The sequence below is a fragment of the Enhydra lutris genome, unplaced genomic scaffold (assembly GCF_002288905.1).
Source record: "Enhydra lutris kenyoni isolate GAN:26980312 unplaced genomic scaffold, ASM228890v2 scaffoldscaffold37, whole genome shotgun sequence".
Taxonomy (NCBI): domain Eukaryota; kingdom Metazoa; phylum Chordata; class Mammalia; order Carnivora; family Mustelidae; genus Enhydra; species Enhydra lutris.
In genome coordinates this window covers 1,796,677-1,816,580 of record NW_019154121.1, presented here as the reverse complement: position 1 = coordinate 1,816,580, position 19,904 = coordinate 1,796,677, and the positions used below count along the sequence as shown (strand labels likewise).

Below are 19,904 nucleotides of genomic sequence, written 5' to 3'. Positions count from 1 at the left end.
TATCCTGTTGCCTTGATCCTTTCCCCTCATTTCTCCCTAGTAGCTAACCAATCTATTGTACTTAACCTAAGATCGTAAGATCAGTGTCCTGAACCTCTCATGTACTTTCTCTCTCCCACACCTTCAAATAATTCACCTTTCTAGGCAATGGTTTTTTAAATGTTTTTATATGTACGTATGTTTGCAAAATGCACAATGTCTACCTAAGTTGTCTTAAAGGGTAAAAAACCTTCCTAACTTGTTTGCAAATTTGTTCAACCCGCTATAACACCCAGTGTGATCTTTATGAAGTTTTTCAGGAGAAATACTTCTATAGATCTTACTATCTGGTAACATTGTTCTTCCCCTGAGTTATCGGAAAATTTTATCTTGCCATAACCATAAATAACAAGACTGGAAATATATCCATTTTTATTTTGGCCCTCTAAGTTTAAAGTAAAATTAATGGTCAACTTCTAATAATTTACAAAAATCCATGACATATATTCTTAAGTGCTAATCTTAACCTAGAGGATTCATACCATACCCATTTTATCCTCACCTGGAATCTGTAAACCACTTGTTTGATCTTTTTTGTATTGTATTTGTTTTATATACAACTGTATATAACTATAACTGTAAGCTGTTTCAAATCCTTTGTTGGATAATGCAAGGAAGAAAGGGAAGAAGGAAGGAGGAAAGGTAAGCAGGTGGAGGAAAGAAGGAGAGAAAGGGTGGAAAAAACATGAATTGTATGTGTGTGTGTATGTGTAGCTCACATTCAGGAGAATATCATGAAGTACTATATAGTAACTCATAAGTATGGCTGTGACAAGCTGAAACTACGATCGTCTGGGCTCATACATCTATTTGGTGGCACAGATTCCTCTCAGCTGGGTCTATGGAAAGTTGGTCCAAGTAGATATGATTAGTTCATACATCTACATCCATCCCTTGCATCTTTTCTGCAACCCTAGTATCTAACATTGTGTTCAGTGTGTGGTTTGCACTGAAGAAATATTTATTTAATAAATGGATGAAATGATTTTTCTTACATCTGTTAAATATGCTTCAAATCACACATCCTAAATCTATATTCTAACTGTCATGTGAGGTTCTCAAACACATCATTTATTATATACCTGTTTTTCTTTGCATGGTTCATTGAGGATGAATAGGTACAATAATTCTGTAAGCTGCAGTTCTAGTTAAAGTTCCACTATCAAATTCTCCATGAGCTTCTGAAATTGGGAAAAGAGTGAGAAAAGACAAGGCCTAGAGCTCTGTGATTCTTGATCACAAATTTTCTCCTCTAATTCATTACTTGTCTATCTGTCCACGTGCTGTTTTACAGGTTCAGAAAAGGTTTAATTCAGTTCAAGACTTTAACCTGAATTTTAGAGTCCTTGTACTACTAAGATTTTACTTTTTACTCATTTTTCCCTTACAAGTCAAAAATAGAACATAACATGTACTTTTTATCATGTGTCAATAAAATAATCAAAGCTCCATCCATAAAAGTTCTTGTTTTTTTTTAATCTCCTTGATATATACAATGTATAACCTATTAAAATAAAGTAATAAGCACTCAAAGTTCGTTCTCTGGTGAGTACCCTCAAAGAAAAGTAACTGATTTTTATTCACAGTGAGATAAAAATAACCAGCTGTTTTTTCATTAACACTATTCTGCCCAATTGCCATCCCCACTCTAACCAATAATTTTTTTTTTTTACATAAATCATTCTGACATAGATCAATCAGAATCTTCCTTAACCCAGGAACCATTTTTACATTACAGGTAATAATATTCCACCTTTTTTTTTTTTCCCCTAGGAGGAAGGATTTAAATGAGAAAAGTATACTCTCCATGAAATTTCAGTCTTCTTTTTAGTATTTCTCTGTATGTCTTATGAAAGAAAGAAATGTATTCATAATTGAAAAAATCCATTTATCTTTGTTCTGCTGGTGCTATACTTCCTAGGAAATAATGACACAGAAAATTTCATGAGGAAATGTTGAATTGTACCTGCATTAACAGCTGATATCCAATAAAGCAATTACAACTTTTAGGTCATTGTGATCTCAAAACACAATTTGGGTCATAATTATTCTATAATTTATAATTATTCTATAATTTTCTTTTCTTTTTCATGTTTAATTTCTAGGATGTGCCTGTACTTCAGTGTCTCAGATATAGAACTTAATTTAGGACTGTTCTTTATTAAAATATTCTTTTTTTAAAAGATTTTTATTTATTTATTTGACAGAGTGACCACAAGTAGGCAGAGAGGCAGGCAGAGAGGGAGGGGGAAGCAGGCTCCAGGCTGAGCAGAGAACCTGATGTGGGACTCAATTCCAGGACCATGAGATCATGACCTGAGCTGAAGGCAGAGGCTTAACCCACTGAGCCACCCAGGCATCCCTATTAAAATATTCTGTTCACTATACTAGGTTGATTGAAATGTCATAATAAGGAAAACATAAACTCGTAGTAAATATATTGGAAGATACATATATGTTTTTCAAAAACCATTTAAGAAACTCAGTTATAATACATTGATGTCTAAATAGACTTTCAGAGTTTATAAATTCAGTGATGATGAAAAAAGCAAAGTAAAACTATATAATCCCTAAAGAGACATTACAGCTTTAATGTGTGGTTCCTGTGTCTAAGTGTGGAGTCAAAGGAAGGCAAATTAGATATCTTGCCATGTTTGTTTTCTCAATTCAGATATTTTATGGAAAAAGACAGCTTCTATACCTGAGAATCAATACATAGGAATTTAATGCCGTGAGTCATACATATTTGAAAATGAGTAAAACTTGATTTTCAACAGAAGTTACTGTGTTTTCAAACCACTGTTAAAAAGAAAAAAAAAAAAGAAAGAAAGAATTAGAACAATTCTTTCTAATCTATCCAGTTTGTGAAAAGCTTAACTACTGACAATGAAACACAGAATTTTTAAAATTTTATTTATTTAATCATAAGAGACAGAGAGAGGGAGAGAGGCAGAAGCAGAGGGAGAAGCAGGCTGCTTCCACAGGGAGACTTTTATAGGACTTGATCCCAGAACCCTGGGATCAGGACCTGAGTTGAAGGTAGAACTCAACCAACTGAGCCACTCAGGCATCCTGAAGCATAGAATTATGTGTAAAATTCTAAAGACTTTCATCAATAATGAATACTTCCCTAATTATTTGGCATTACGCCTTCACTGTTTAGTATTTCTTCATGATTTTGAATGCATTTAAAAGGTTTGATTGTACATTTAGTAAATCACTAAATTGTGGCAGATATCTCAAAAAAAGTATAGGATCCTTCTTAAGATATTAAAGTTAGTGATTTCTCTCTCATATAATTTCAGTATACTTTCTCTACTGCTTACCACTCTCATCATTTGTCCAATTAACAAACATTAAATTTGAAAGTCTACATTGTATTACTGTGAAACATACTATTTTAATGTGAAGTAATGAGAATTTTCAAAAAAAACCTCTTTTATAATTGGTGAATAATGGAGGAAAACACAGAACATTTTCAAGAAGTATTTTTCGGGGCGCCTGGGTGGCTCAGTGGGTTAAAGCCTCTGCCTTCAGCTCAGGTCATGATCTCAGGGTCCTGGGATTGAGCCCCACATCAGGCTCTCTGCTCAGCAGGGAGCCTGCTTCCCTCTCTCTCTCTCTGCCTATCTCTCTGCCTACTTGTGATCTCTGTCTGTCAAATAAATAAATAAATACTTAAAAAAAAAAGAAGTATTTTTCACCATTGGAACACGATTTTACAGACAAAATTCTGGGACAATGTTTATTTATAAAAATATTGAAATCCTACTATTCCTAGGAAACTATTCTAAAAATCATATCTTTGATTAACTTAGCCCAAGAAGGGGGAAAGGGCCATATATACAGAGCTATGACTAGATTAATAAAAATAATAGAAATACAAACATTCTTCATTTTTTAGGTCACTTTATTTTTCGAAAAATATTTTCAAATTTTGCAAATGCAACATAATTTAAGAGAAGGGAGTTGATCACCAATCAATGCTATAATTCTTCATGCATATAGTTGGATATTTTGATAACTATGATATTCCTAGAGTAATGAAAATGAATGAGTATAATTAATTTGTACCAGCCATTCCAGGTTTCTATAAAATGAAAATCACATGACTTTCTCACACACATTTATAGAAAAAGAATACTTTATATCCTCATCATATTTGCTAGAGCACACAAGTCTCTCTAATTTGGAAAATTCACGCTTGGTTTTACACAGCATTCCTAGCATGACATAATGAGGTACCAGGTTGGATACCAGACACCTCTAACCACTTCTATTTCTCTTCTCACTATGCATGATCTGGTCTTATTTGTAGTAGAAAAATCAATATGTAGGAAATTTTACAAATAAATAAAATGACTATCTAATGTGTTATAAAGGTATTGTCTATTTTCTTCCTATACTGGCAACTTGTATGCACTATAAATAGAAGAAAAGAGTGTGTAATACATATAATCTGAAAATTGTGGTATTAAAAGTGTATGATATAGACTTATTTTTAAGGCTCTGATATCACTGCCTAACAAACAAAAATAAACTTTGCATAATGAGAGAAAAGTAGGTACAAGTTATAAAAGTAGACATTGTTTAAGATTTTTTATTTTTATTTTTTATTTTGCCTTTCATCTAAATGCTGTGTTATATTGACAGATCTGGGAAATTTTAGTGGCCGGACAAGAAGTGCAGTCTCTGTGAGGGAAGGCCAGGGGGTTGTTCTGATGTGCTCTCCTCCGCCTCATTCACCAGGTACAGTAGGATCCCATTCTATATTGCTGCTGATCTTGTTTACTATATGCTCATTCTTTTAGACAGGGTATTTAGTAAGAAACATTCCAGGTGAAATGTGCATTCAAAAAAAAGAATGTATCAGAGTACCAGCTGAGTAATTAAAGGTCATATATTCGAACTACCACTGGATAGAAGACTGCACTCCTATGATAAAATTGTTTTATTGCCATTCTAACTGTTGATTGTTATGGTTATGTCTCTCCCTGCCACCAGTAAGGAATACATTGCCTGGAGCACAAGGAATGTGATAAGCTGAGAGTAAAAATTTTTCAAAATTATTTGGAGTGTCAGAGTTGAGTTAATAACAATGTGCATCTTGTTTCAGAAGATAAGCTTGCAACAGGGTTGTTTATAGTGTTGTTTGTCACACTGGAAAAAAAAAACTGCTAAAATTTTTTTTTTTTTTTGAGTTTCAAACAAAACTATAATTTACGTATTACTGTTTGGCCACTCGAGCACTTATTTGTAAAAGTCATATTAAAAGGTTAAGAACTTCATGAGGTTTGAAGAAACAGAATAGTAAACTGTGCTCAGATTAATTATATTCCCTTTACCAGCTCAGCTAATTATACTTTTTTTTTTAAGTTCTATAATTTGAGATGAGTACCTCTTTGTATCTCAGTATAGTTTTCCTATAATACAATTCAAGAGTGGCCAGTATCAATTAGGGAGAGAGAATCAAATGTCTGTCTGAGAAATAACAAAGACCTTACCGCTAACAGGAAACTGAATTCAGGGTCCTGGCATTTCAGTCAATTTTTCTTCTTTGCTTAGTGTGAAAATTATACTTGTTTCTAGGTTGTAATTATCAGTGTAGTAATGGGGACCAACTTTGTTCTACCATAGATCATTCTTATCATAAATTATGATAGGACCTCAATCAATTTTCTTAAAATTTCTCATCTTTATCTGACCCCTTCCTAATGTGTTTTGATTGAAGGAAAAGTAAATTTTATTTCAATAAGAAAATATTTTTTAAAAACCATTTTTTAAAGTCAAATACTAATTACTTTCAGGAATCAATTTTTGAGTTTTCCCCCACTTAATTCTTATATATCAATTCAGTCCACTCTTCTGTGAGTAGTTTGGAGACTTTTACAGTAAACATATTTAGTCTTACCTGCTTGTGATTCTAGATTTAGATACTTTCAAGGAAGCATGTATTGTAACTTTTTTCCTATGGATAAGACAGAAAATTTTAGTAGGTTTAAGTGAATCATGTAGCATCAGTATATGCTATGTCTAATGTTGGGTTATTAGATTTCATTTAAGGATCAGTATTAGTTGAGTAATAGTTAAAGATAAAAGAGAGGAAGGAAGAGGAGGAGGACAAAGGAACCTGCTCTATAAAGAATGAAAGTGTTCACCATCAGACTTACAGGAGTTAACACAAAAGCAAGATTTTTTGAAACATAATCTATATCACAAGACTGTTAGAACATGTACAGAAAAGGGAAATGTGAGACAATGATACAGGAAGCAAAACAAGATTACACAAAAACAAGTTATCCAATTGCCGAAGAAAACTACAGAGATTTCTACTGGGGAAAAATAGCAATAATGAATTGCATACATGATAAGCAAGAGATAAGAATATGTACTAATAATTGATGAAATAAAAATGTGATCGTTGATTGACATCAATAAGAGTAATCCCAGATGGTTGCTACTGTGTATATGTTGTAAGAATATATACACTTGGGGGACCTGGCTGGCTCAGTTGGTGGAGTATGTGACTCTTGATCTCGGTATTTTGAGTTTAAGCCCCACATTGGTTGTAGAGATTATTTAGGAAATAAATTTAAAAGAAATTTTTAAAATTTAAAAAGAAATATTAGACTGATAGTATGCTTTAATATGGTAGGAGAGGTTGTATTCTACTAGGTATTTATTTTGGGATTTTATGTCAACTGATGCACTCAAACATCAGTGTTAGCATCACAGAGTTTTAGGGGATACATGCATGGTCAAAACAACAGGAGTAACTCAGCATCCAGACAAATGTCTAACACTTACCAGATGAGTAGTTTTCTCCTGATCAGCCAAATCCTATCTTTAAGGTTCTTTATTGAATATCCCTTTTATACTCTTGCTCCAACTGAAACTTGCAAATACCCTGAAGATTTGGCTTCCCGCTGCCCTTTATAGTCATGGCTATTTATTCTCCCAATTTGTATGTACCATTCAGAGTAAGATTAGAACAGATATCCTTTCTCCTTATTACCCATTCTCCCTTCTTCCTCCTTACAAACCCTCAGTTTTTAAATTTCAAGGCATTAGACTCTACACTTTCTTGTTGCAGTCATTTACACTTTCCAAGTTCATTATCTTCATTTCCCGAGATTTTACCACCTGGGTCACTGTCAATTTCTTCAATACTTATCCAGTCTTAATATTTGATAATTTCAATAGAGGTCTTACAATATCCCATCCTCTTCATTCCTTTTATTTCTCCATTGGGATGCTCTTATTTTACAATCAACCAGGGCCACTTAATCTGTTATTATCAACATGTACAATCTCTCAATTACCACACTTTTATTCTCTGATTAGCATTTACTACCTCATTCCTTCCAGTACCCTGAGTCCAGGAATCCTTTAATGTCATTGAAATCTGCAAATCATTGATCCTAGCCCCTTCTCACTCTACTTCCCCTCCTTTGATTCTCACTTTTTTCTTTCAATGATTATCATTTTCTTACATAGAGTTTCAATTTTCTCACCCTTTTATGCTTCATCACACTGACTCAACAGTTGACAAAACTTTAATCCTAATGTAGATCCAACTTTCAGCCTACTTCATGCCCAAACCTATTCAATTTAATATAACTGTAAAAGAAAAGAGCCAGAGTTATGCAGACTGATCTAAGTCTAAAAACCAAACTTATGAATTTCAAGGACACTTTAATGCTGATAAAAAAAATTAAATATTTTATTTATTTATGACAGAGATAGGGAGAGAGGGAACACAAGCATGGGGGGGCGCTGGAGAGGGAGAAACAGGCTCCCTGCTGAGCAGAGAGCAGGACATGGGGCTCGATCCCAGGATGCTGGGATCATGACCTGAGCTGAAGGCAGACACTTAATGACTGAGCCACCCAGGTGCCTAATCAGAAATTTAAAAAAAAAAAAGGTAAGATTAGTTTCCTTACTGTAATTCTGTCAAATCTTAGTATGTCTCCCTTCCTTCAGTTCTTCTGTCATCCCTACTCTCAGCTGATAACCATGCATCCTACTCCACTGGGGAAAGGAAGGCAATTAGGAGATATTATCTACAGCCTTCACCACCAAATGAAACACTCATTAGCATCTGTACTGATAGATTGTAAATACCCCACCCCCCCTTTCTAAGAAAGGGAGAGAGTACATGCTGGTGACTAAGGAGAGGCAGAGGGAAAGAGAGAATCTTAAGCAGACTCCGCACCTGACTTGGGCAGGGAGGACTACCTCTCACAACCCAGAGATTATGACCTGAGCTAAAATCAGAAACTGAATGCTTAACTAACTGAGCTGCCCAAACACCCCTTCTCTTTTTTAGTATAAATGCATTGTTGTGCTTTTACAGCCAATCCCTTAACTTGTGCACTGTAGTTCATCCTTTTTCTGTCTACTCTAAGAAATCTCTTTAGTGAAGATGATCTACATCTTCACCATGGATTGATTATTTAGTCCTTCTTGATCATTCCCAACAGCATCAACTATACTGTCTCTTCCTTCACCTGAAAACAAAACAAAGCAAAGCTCTCTTTACTGATATCATCTCTCACCTACTACCTCATTTTTCTGCTCCTTTTCACTGCAAAACTCTTCAAAACCTTTGTCTACCATACTTCATCTAATTCCACTCCTTTGAGTCTGCCTCTCTTTCTTACTGTCTGTCTCTTTTTCTCTTTCTGTTTCTCTCTTTTTAAAAGTAGATTTATTAAAGTACAATTAATATCCCAGGAAACTCACTCATTTTAAGTATAGTTCACTGAATTTTAGTAAATTTATACAGTTGTGCTACCATTATCAAAATCTTGTGTTACAACACTTCATCATTTCACAAAGGTATTCCCACCCAATTTCCCCATTGATCTACTTTTTTAGAAAGTTCATTTTCACTGAATCGAATCATATAATGTTCAGTCTGGGTGTATATATATATATGTGGTGAGAGAGAGAGTTTGGTTTCTTATACTTAGCCTAGTGTTTCTAAGTTTCATTCATATTAAGACAAGTATCAGTAGTTTGTTAGTCTATATTGTTGAATAGCATTCCATTGTACAGATACACCCCATTCTGTTTATCCATTACTCAGTTGATGGGCATTTGGAATATTTTCAGTCTTCAAGTTGTTGGTCAGTTCATCCTCCATAAAATGCTTTTCTTGCTTAGCCTTTAAATACTGACACCTCCAAAACATATATCTCCAATTAGAACTCTGGCTTGTGTATTCATTTACCTATTCAACATTTCCAATCTGAATACCTAATAGGCATTATAAACCTAACCATGTCTAAAACTGCACTTCTCGTTATATCTTCTCTAAATCTGCTCCACCTACAGTCTTTTCCAACTCAATCAAAGGCAATTCCATCTCTTACTATCCATCAGGCCTTAGAGTCATTTTTAACTTCTCATTTCCTGACACCCCACATATAAACCATCAGCAATTTTATGGGTCCTACTCAAAGCTTTATCTAAAATCTGACCATTTCTCTCTCCCTCTTACTGTAGCTTTCCAGAATGAACCACCATCATCTCCTACCTGGATTATTCACAATACTTTCTTAACTAATCTCCCTTTTAAAATTTTATCTTTTTTTTTTTTTTCAATCTATTATTAACATAATAACCAGAGTCATTATTTAAAATGAAGTTGTTGTCATATTACCTCCCCTCTGTGCAAGACACTCCAAAAATTCCCCATCTACCGACTGAATTGAGTTACCCCAAAATTCATGTTGTGTGACAGTATTCTGAGACCGGCCTTTGGAGGGTAATTAAGTTTAGATAAGGTCATGAGGGTATGGCCCTCAGTATAGGTTTAGTGTCCTTATGAGCAGAGACACTAGAAAACTTGCTCTCTCTCTTCCTCGTATAAGATTATAGTACAAAGGCAGTGTGTACGAGTCAGAAAGAGAAGTCTCACCAAAGCCAAATACTCTGGCACCCTGAACTCACAGTTCTAGCCTCCAGTACTGTGGGAAAATAAATTTCTGTTCAAGTCACCCAGTCTATGGCATTTTGTTATGACCCCCTAAGCTAACTATTACCTGTCTCATTCTGAATTAAAGCCAAAGTTCTCATAGTGGCTTGAAGAGCCCTTACCATGTAGTAAGAGATCTTTTCTTATCACTGACTTTTTTTTTCTCATAATGATGTTGTGAATGAACATAATTATAAAATATATAAATAAATGTGATTCTCATTATTAATAGAGAAGAATAAATTGTGATATCTTGTATTTTTGCCAAAGGAACAAACTGAAAGCTAAAGGATTGGAATTATTAATTGAAAGCACAATCATACTGAGAAATAGTGATTTAATTCTAGTGCCTTGCTTGGTCAATTAAAAGAACTCTGGGGGCGCCTGGGTGGCTCAGTGGGTTAAGGCCTCTGCCTTCAGCTCAGGTCATGATCTCAGGGTCCTGGGATCGAGCCCCACATCGGGCTCTCTGCTCAGCATGGAGCCTGCTTCCTTCTCTCTCTCTGCCTGCCTCTCTGCCTACTTGTGATCTCTGTCTGTCAAATAAATAAATAAAATCTTTAAAAAAAAAAAAACCTCTGAAAATGTCTCAGTAAAGTCAAGTAAAAAAATTATTGCTGGAGAGGCAAGGTTAAGTGTAGAAAGAAAAAGCTAGGACTTAATCAATGAAAGAAGCTTAGAGTTTGAGTACGTAAACTGATACCTATTTATGATCTCAACAACAGCCTTCTTTTTGGTGGAATAAGGTCATATATTGTGAAATGAGTATATAACCTGATACATAAAATCTCAGACCCAAATTTCTGTCTCATCCAAATAGTCATGTAGACCATTTTTATCATACCTACTTAACTGATACTTAATGCCAGTTTGTTCCTCACTCTTTTTTTTTTCACTTTTATTTCAAATCATAATTATCTTAATACTTTATTTTATCATAATTTAACTAATTTTTTATTTCAAGTTTTTATTTAAATTCTAGTTGGTTAACATATAGTGTAATATTTATTTCAGGAGTAGAATTTAGTGATTCATCACTTACATAAAACACCCAGGGCTCACCACAACATATGCCCTCCTTAATCTCCATCACCCATTTAGCCCATCCCTTACCTCCCCTCCAGCAAACCTCAGCTCTATAGTTAAGAGTCTATTTCATGGTTTGTCTGTTTTTTTCCTATGTTCACCTATTTCATTTTTAGATTCCACATATGAGTGAAATCTTTCTCTGACTGAATTATTTTACATTCTAGTTCCAACCATGTCATTGTAAATAGCAAGTGTTCATTCTCTTTTATGGCTGAGTAGTATCCCCTTATATTCCATTCCAATATATACAATGAGTCTTTTTTTTAATTTAAAATCAATTAATGAACATATAGGATATTATTAGCTTCAGAGGTAGAGTTTAGCGATTCATTGGTTGCATATAACACCCAGTGCTCATTACATCACGTGCCCTCCTTAATGCCCATCACCCAATTATACCTTTCTCCCACCCACCTCCCCTCCAGCAACCCTCAGTTCGTTTCTTATAGTTAAGAGTCTCTTGTGATTTGTGTCCCTTTCTGATTTTGTCTTTTTTTTTTCCCTTCCTTACCCCTATGTTCATCTGTTTCATTTCTTAAATTTCATATATGACTGAAATCATTTGATAATTGTCTTTCTTTGAAAGACTTCTTTCACTTAACATAACACACTCTAGTTCCATTCACCTCATTGCAAAAGGCAAGATTTCTTTTTTAATGGCTGAGTAATAGTCCACTGTGTATGTACACCACATCTTTATCCATTCCTCTGTTGATAGACATTTGGGTTATTTCCATAGTTTGGCTAATATGGACATTGCTGCTCTAATTGGGGTTAATGTGCCCCTTTGAATCACTATGTTTGTGTCCTTTGGATAAATACCTAGTAGTACAATTTCTGGGTCAGAGGATAGGTCTATTTTTATCTTTTTGAGGAACCTAAATACTGTTTTCCAGACTAGCTATACCAGTTTGTGTTCTCACCAACAATGTAAGAAGGTTCTCCTTTCTCCCCATCTTTGCCAACATTTGTTGTTTCTTGACTTGTTAATTAGCCATTCTGACTATTGTGAGGTAGTATCTCATTGTGGTTTTAATTTGCATTTCCCTGATGCCAAGTGATGTTGAACATTTTTTCATGTGTCTGTCAGACATTTGTATGTTTTCTTAGAAAAAATACCTCTCTCATGTCTTCTATTTTATAACAAGGTTATTTGTTTTTTGAATGTTGAGTTTTATAAGTTCTTTATATATTTTAGATACTAACCCTTTATCAGATTTGTCATTTGGAAATATCTTCCCCCATTTCAAAGTTTGCCTTTTAGTTTTGTTGATTGCTTGCTTCACTGTGCAGAAGGTTTTATCTTGATGAAGTACCAAATGTATATTTTTGTGTTTGTTTCTCTGCCTCAGGAGACACATCTAGTAAGATGATTCTAAGGCTAATGTCAAAGAGGTTACTGCCTGTGTTTTCCCCTAGAATTTTAATGGTTTCCTGTCTCACTTTTAGGTCTTTAATTCATTTTGAATTTATTTTTTGTATATAGTGTAATCATGTGGTCTAATTTCATTCTTTTGCATGTTGCTGTCCAGTTTTCCCAACACCATTTGTAAAAAAGACTGTCTTTTAACCATTGGATATACTTTCCTGCTATGTTGAAAATTAATTGGCCATATAGGTGTGGGTCCATTTCTGGGTTTTCTGTTATGTTCTATTGACGTATACATCTGTTACTGTGCCAGTACCATATTGTCTTGATCACTACAGCTTTGTAATAGAATTTGAAGTCTGGAATTGTGGTGCCTCCAGGTTTGCTCTTCTTTTTCAAGGTTGTTTTGGCTATTTGGGTCTTTTGTGATTCCATATAAATTTTAGGATTATTTGTTCTATCTCTGTGGAAAATGCTGGTGATATTTAGGTAAGGATTGCATTAAATGTGTAGATTGCTTTGAGTAGTATAGACGTTTTAACAATGTTGGTTCTTCCAATCTAGGAGCATGGGATGTTTTCCATTTCTTGGCGTTCTCATCAATTTCTTTAGTTTTCAGAGTACAGATCTTTTATCTCTTTGGTTAGGTTTATTCCTAAGCATCTTATGGTTTTTGGTACAGTTGTAAATGGATTGATTCCTTGATTTCTCTTTCTGCTGATTCATTATTGGTGCATAGAAATGCAACAGATTTCTGTACATTGAGTTTGTATCCTGCTACTTTACTAAATCTGTGTATCAGTTCTAGCAGTTTTTTGGTTGGAATCTTTGGAGATTTCCACATAGAGTATCATGCCATCTGAAAATAATGAAAGTTTGACTTCTTCCTTGCCAATATGGATATCTTTTATTTTATTTGTTGTTGTTGTTGTTGTTGTCTGATTGCTGAGGCTAGCACTTCCAGTACCATGTTAAATAACAATTTAAGGAAGAAGACTTGTTCTTGTTCCCAACTTGTTTCCTAACTTTAAAGGAAAAGCTCTCATTTATTCCTCCTTCAAGGTTATTTTAGCTGTGGGTTTTTCATAAATGGCCTTTATGTTGTTGAAATATGTTCCCTCTATCCAGACTTTGTGGAGGGATTTTATCAAATGGATGCTGCATCTATTGAGAGGTCATATGGTATTTATGCTTTCTTTAATTAATGTGGTGTGTCACATTGATTGAGTTGCAAATATTGAACTACCCTTGAAACCCAGGAATAAATCCCATTTGACCCTGGTGAATGATTCTTTTAATGTACAGTTAGATTCGATTTGCTAGTATTTTACTTAGAAGTTTTGCATCCATGTTCATTAGGGACATTGGCTTGTAGCTCTCTTTTTTTTAGCGTGGTCTTCGTCTGGTTTTGAAACAAGGTTATGCTGGCCTCATATAATGAGTTTGGAAGTTTACCTTCCATTTCGATTTTTTTGAACTGTTTGAGAAGAATAGGTATTAACTCTTCTCTAAATGTTAGGTAGAATTCCCCTGTGAAGCCATTTGACCCTGGAGTTTTGTTTATTGGGAGAATTTTGTATTATTGATTCAATTTCTCTTCTCTGCTGGTTATCAATCTTTTCAAGTTCTCTCTTTCTTCCTGTTTCAGTTTTGCTAGTTTATATGTTTCTAGGAAAATACTCATTTCTTCCAGGTTGTCCAATTTGGTGGCATATAATTTTTCATAATATTCTCTTTTAATCGTTGTATTTCTGTGGTGATTTCTCCTTTTTCTTTTGTGGTTTTATTTGGATCCTTTCTGTTTTCTTTTTGATAATTCCGTCTAGTGGGTTATCAATTAATTCTTTCAAAGAACCAGCTCCTGGTTTCATTGATTTATTGTTTTTGTTTGTTTGTTTGTTTGTTTTTCTGTTCCTATATAATTTATTTCTGCTCTAATCTTTTTATTTTCCTTTCTTTGCTGGCTTTAGGCTTCATTTTTTTGTTCTCTTTCTTGTTCCTTTAGGTGTAAGATTAGGTTGCATATTTGAGATTTGTATTGCTTTTTGAAGTAGCACTGTGTTGTTTATATACCTCCCTCTTATGACTGCTTTTGCTGTATCCCAATGGTTTTGGACCAATGTGTTTTCATTTTCTTTTGTATATAGACAGTTTATATATAGACATATATATAGACATATATATAGACAGTTAATCAACTGAGCCACCCAGGCACCCCTGCCATTGTAATACTTGTTAAGTCATTATTTCTGGAAGTTTTCTCTGTTCCTTTCTAGTCTTTTCACTTTTGGTTTTCTATCCCAAAGAGTCCCCTTTGATACTTCTTGCAGGCCTGGTTTAATGGTCACAAACTCCTTTAGTTTTTGTTTGTCTTGAACATTCTTTATCTCTCTTACTATTCTGAATGATGGCCTTGCTGGATAGAGTACTCTTGGCTGCAGATGTTTCCCATTCAGCACTCGGAATATATCATGACACACTCTTCTGACCTGCCAAGTTTCTGTGGAGAGAACTACAGCCAGCTTTATGGGTCTTCTCTTGTAAGCTAGGGATTTCTTTTCTCTTGTTGCTTTAAGGATTTTTTTCTTTATCTCTAAGTTTTGCAAATTTGACTATACTAAGTCTTTGTGTTGATCTGCTTTTGTTGATTTTAATGGGAGTTCTCTGTGCCTTCTGGATCTGAATGTCTGTATCTTTCCTCAGACTAGGGAAGTTTTGGCTATAATTTTCTCCAGTAAACCTTCTTCCCCTTTTTCTCAGAGTCTCTGGGACTCATATGACGTGAATTTTAGTGTACTTTATGGAGTTGCTGAGTATCCTAAGTCTACATTTGTGATCCATTATGTTTCTTTCCCTCTCCTTTTAGCTTCATTTTCCCCCATAATTTTATATTCTATATCACCTATTCATTTCTCTGTCTTTTCCATCCTTATAGTCATTACATCTAGTCAGTTTCATATCTTGGTCATAACATGTTTTATTTTAGCCTGACTAGTTCTTAGGTTTGTTTGTTTGTTTGTTTGTTTGTTTTTATTTCTGTGGTAAGGGACTCCCTAGTGTCTTCTATGTTTTTCTCAATACCAGCTAGTATCCTTATGATTATTGCTTTAAATTCTGGATCAAGCATATTACTTATATTTGTTTTGATTAGATCCCTAGCTATGACCTTTACTTGTTCTTTCTTTTGGGGTGAATTCCTCCATCTTGGCATTTTGTCTAGGTCTGTCTCTTCTGTGTGTTAGGAAAATTTGTATTTCATGCTCCTGAGAGTAATGGCTTTATGAAGTAGAGTACATATATTGTTCCGGGTCTGGTGCTTCAGGAAGTTTCTCTGGAGTATGCTGTGTGTACTCTGCTGTTGTGTTTTGTCTGCTCTTTCTCTTAGGTCAGTCTTCTGCAGAGTTTCTCTTTACCTGCAGTGGGGAGTGTTTGGACCTTTGCCAGAGTGTGATGAGTTTTAACCAGATATGCTCTGGTCTGCTTGTTGAAAGAGACTCACTACTCTTTCCATTAGAACTGAAACTTTGTAGAACTCTTTGGCCGGTAAATATGATGCATGTGGTGGGAGTTTCTGTTGGTCTTCTGCAGGAGAGGCCCGCTGCTCTGATTCTTAGGCACACCTGCCCCAGAAAAGCAGCACCTGCAGAGTGCAAAGTGTACAGGTCTTGTTGTAGGGGGTTTAGGCCATCAGTGTTGACACTGTACTGCTCATGGAAGCCAGCTTATGGTGAGGGACAGGGGAGAGAACTTGTGCCAGACCCCTCCCTTATCTCAGAGAGAAGAGTTTGTACTCACCACTGTCCAGGAAACCTCTAAGAAAAGTGAACAGTCTGTGTGTCCCAGGCTTCCTTCAGATATTTGCCTTTACCATTACTTTATCCGGGCTCTCTGACCACCTAGAAGTGCAGTGCACCTGTGTTCTATCCCAGGCATGTTGGCTATTTTAAAACCCAAATGTTAGGGACCTGACATGGTGGGGACCCATGCTGGTCCTCTGGAGGAGGATCTTGCCATGCTGGGACAGACACAGGTTTGTCCCAGAAGGGCAGTCACACTAAGGCACAAAGGGGTGGATTTTGGACTATCACCAAGCAAAAAGCCAGTGACCACTTCAGCTGCCCTTATCAGGTGTCTCTGCACCCATACTGAGGGGCAGGAAATGGTAATGGCTCCTGCCAGCTCTTTTGTCCCTGGAAAGGCAATGCTGCCTCTACCAGATGCACTCCAAGAAGGGGGAACTATTTCTTCCAGTGCATCCTAGGGGATCCCCAGATCATGCCATCAACTACTAGGCTATCTTCCCTCCTTCACAGGAGCACTGCAGCACTTATCTGCTCCGCATAAGCCACAACTCAGACCTCTAAAATTCTAGTGTTTGAGCCCTGCTTGTTGTAAAATCTCACAAAAATCAACTCTTCTTGTTTTCCCAGTCAGTATCCTTAGGGAAATGCTTTCCTTTTGTGCACTTTGTTCTGTTAATTCTCAGATTGATTTATTGGGTATTCAAAATGTCTTGATAGTTACCCAGCTGTGTTCAAGAGATAAGGCAAGCCCAGGGTCCTCCTACTACTCTGTAATCTTATCTCCCAATAATTTTATCAGAATTTTATTAAGTGAAATATGTGTTGGAAGTAAAAGTTTACTAGTATTTTTTTTCTGCCTTAGTAGATTATATGTTATTTAAGGGTACAAAATTTAATACACTTAACAGTAGGTACTTATTAAACTCATGTAAAGTAACTGAATAAATGTGCTGATTCTATTAGCTAAACTTTGCAGGGCTTTAGACAGTTCCTATCAGCCTCCTGATATTAGTTTATCATAACCCATATTTATTACAGATATTTGGGCCACCTAATATCCCATTTGATTCAAATATTACTATTTCAAAGCATAGCAGCTTCTATAATTCAGTAGTACTACATAAAATTATAAACAGTTATATATCACAAAGATTAAGTACTATTCAGAAATAGTCTAAAGATCCATTTTCTCATTACTTCAAATGGATGTACAATGCACATTTTTTGTGTGAATAAAAGTGAAAGCTAGGATTGACTTTTTTGCAAAATAACCCTGTTTAATTTCCAAGAGAACAAGTTTAACTCCTGTCGGTAGTATCTGTGAATGAAAACATCTTGACTGGATACTGAAGTAGTTATTCATCTATTAGGAAATATCTTTTTCTAGAAAAGCACATCTGCTTAAGATGATTTGGTTCCAAAAAAAAAAAAAAAAAAACCCAAGATGAAAAATCTCTGACAGTTTAGTAATTTTGAAAATCAGGGTTATATTGTAAAACAAAAGGATGAAAATGAAATAAACCTCATAAAACCTATAACCAAATACAGACTTATTTTATGGCTTAGAGGTTATCTCCATAGATACTTTTAAATAAATAAAGCAGTAATTAATATTTTAAATATGATTTATTCATGTTATGTGCATTAAGTTATCTCAGAAACTTACACTGAAATGGGACTTAAAGTTCTTATATGAAGTATTAGGCTTTAGTAAAAAATACATGAGTCTACTACTCTACAATACAACAATTATATTTTCACATTTACTATAATATGTAATCCTTGCAAAGCATCTGAGTTGGAGACTATTGTCATTCTTGTTGTACTGATGATGAATCTAAGCTTCAGAAAGATTAGGTGAAATACTTAAGCTCTTTTTTTAAAAGATTTTATTTATTTATTTGACAGACAGATATCACAAGTAGGCAAAGAGGCATGCGGGTGGGGGGGGGCGGGGAAGCAGGCTCCCTGCTGAGCAGAAAGCCTGATGCAGGGCTCAATCCCGGAACCCTGGGATCATGACCTAAACTGAAGGCAGAGGCTTTAACCCACTGAGCCACCCAGGCACCCCTACTTAAGCTCTTATACTTAGTAAATGATGGAACCAAGATTTCAATCTTTGATACATTTCATACCATATAAAGTACATTTTGGCTAAAGCTATACTAAAACCTTCACAGCTTGAATACAAATAAGACTTTTTTAAAGCATGGAATTATCAAGCTCTCAAAAATAATGCTCATTGTGTTATATCAAAATTGTAGTAATGTTTTCATTCAACAAATGTTTACTGAGTGCTTACTATCTTTTAACTTATGAGTTTAGCCTATTTGTATCTGTTTCTATCATCTTATTCTGTACTAGTTACCCTGCTTTTTCTATGACTTATTTGCCCTATTTTCAACCTCACTATTGCTAGAAGTTAACTGTATTTTTCCCTTCTACTTATTTCAAAATTACATATTTTATTTGTGTTATTTTAGCAATTATACAGTAAATCTTAATATCCCTACTTAAAATCATTCTGATCACCTTAAATATTTTTGGTCTTGGTGACTAATTGATCCATTCATTTATTAGTCAAACGGAATTTGAAGAAAAATATGAACTCAAATTTGTGGCTCTGTAACTATTTCCTATCAACTAGAAAATAAGGTTGGTTTGATAGAATAGGATTAATTGAGTTCTGGATATATGAAGTGTTAGTTACTTATAGGTACAACAGAAATGGGGTATGAATCTGAAGTCTAAGAAAGGGATCTAATCAGGACACTATAATTTTAATAATAATCAGAATAGTCATCTCAGGAGTAATCAAAAGATTGTTTGGGTTCTCTTAGGGAGACTGTTTATAATGTGAACATTATATATTACTCTTCCTGTGTAAAAAAAGGAAACCACTTGTTTTGTTTTTATGATACCAACCAGTTTATATAGCTGTCAATTACTGGCAGAATTTGTGCATTTGTGTGTTATACTTTAAGCAGATCTCAGATCTACATTAAAATTGCTAACATCTACAGTTTACATTTTTTAGCTCCAACTTTTTGTAAGGGTTAAGTTAACTGCTTAGATGCAAAAGAATTATTGACTATTTAAGGATTATATTGTTGTGGTTCTCAAACATACAAGATCTAGATGCTTCAAAGGTTAATGCATCTTCTAGATGCCCAGGAACACCAGGGGCTCTATGGTTATGAAAGAGAGGAATTTATCCTCAAGAAAAGATAACCAGAATCTTTATTTGGCATCTCTATTATTTTCAGAGACTTCTAATAGGTCCTGAGACAAGGTATAAAAAGAGCATAAAAGTTATAAACCTTGTCCCAATGGTCTTTACATTCAAAAGGATAAACACCAGAGTACATAAAGCCACTTACAGCCCGAGATAAAGCATGAAATGTAAGAAAAAAAATTTAAAAAATTTTTTATCATTTTTCAATTTCTGCTGCCTAGACCCCTAGCTTATTCTCAATTCTACTAGCCTAGTATCATTTTGTCTTGGTGATTTTGTAAAGTTATGTGGGATGGATTCCCAGGCAAAACACATCCCCAATCATTGATATATCTGACTTTCTCAAAATTTAAAACCATGGACACAGGTTCAGTTCTCTCAAACATG

At 34.8% G+C, this 19,904-nt stretch overlaps 1 protein-coding gene across 1 annotated transcript in view; it reads left to right on the top strand.

The window, feature by feature from the left end:
• Positions 1 to 19,904, top strand: part of LOC111154359 (contactin 5) — a 560,291-nt gene that overhangs the window by 75,698 nt on the left and 464,689 nt on the right. Inside the window, exon 5 of the mRNA XM_022513913.1 lies at positions 4,693 to 4,788. Coding sequence (XP_022369621.1) covers positions 4,693 to 4,788 — 96 coding nt within the window. The remainder of the gene's footprint in view (positions 1 to 4,692; positions 4,789 to 19,904) is intronic.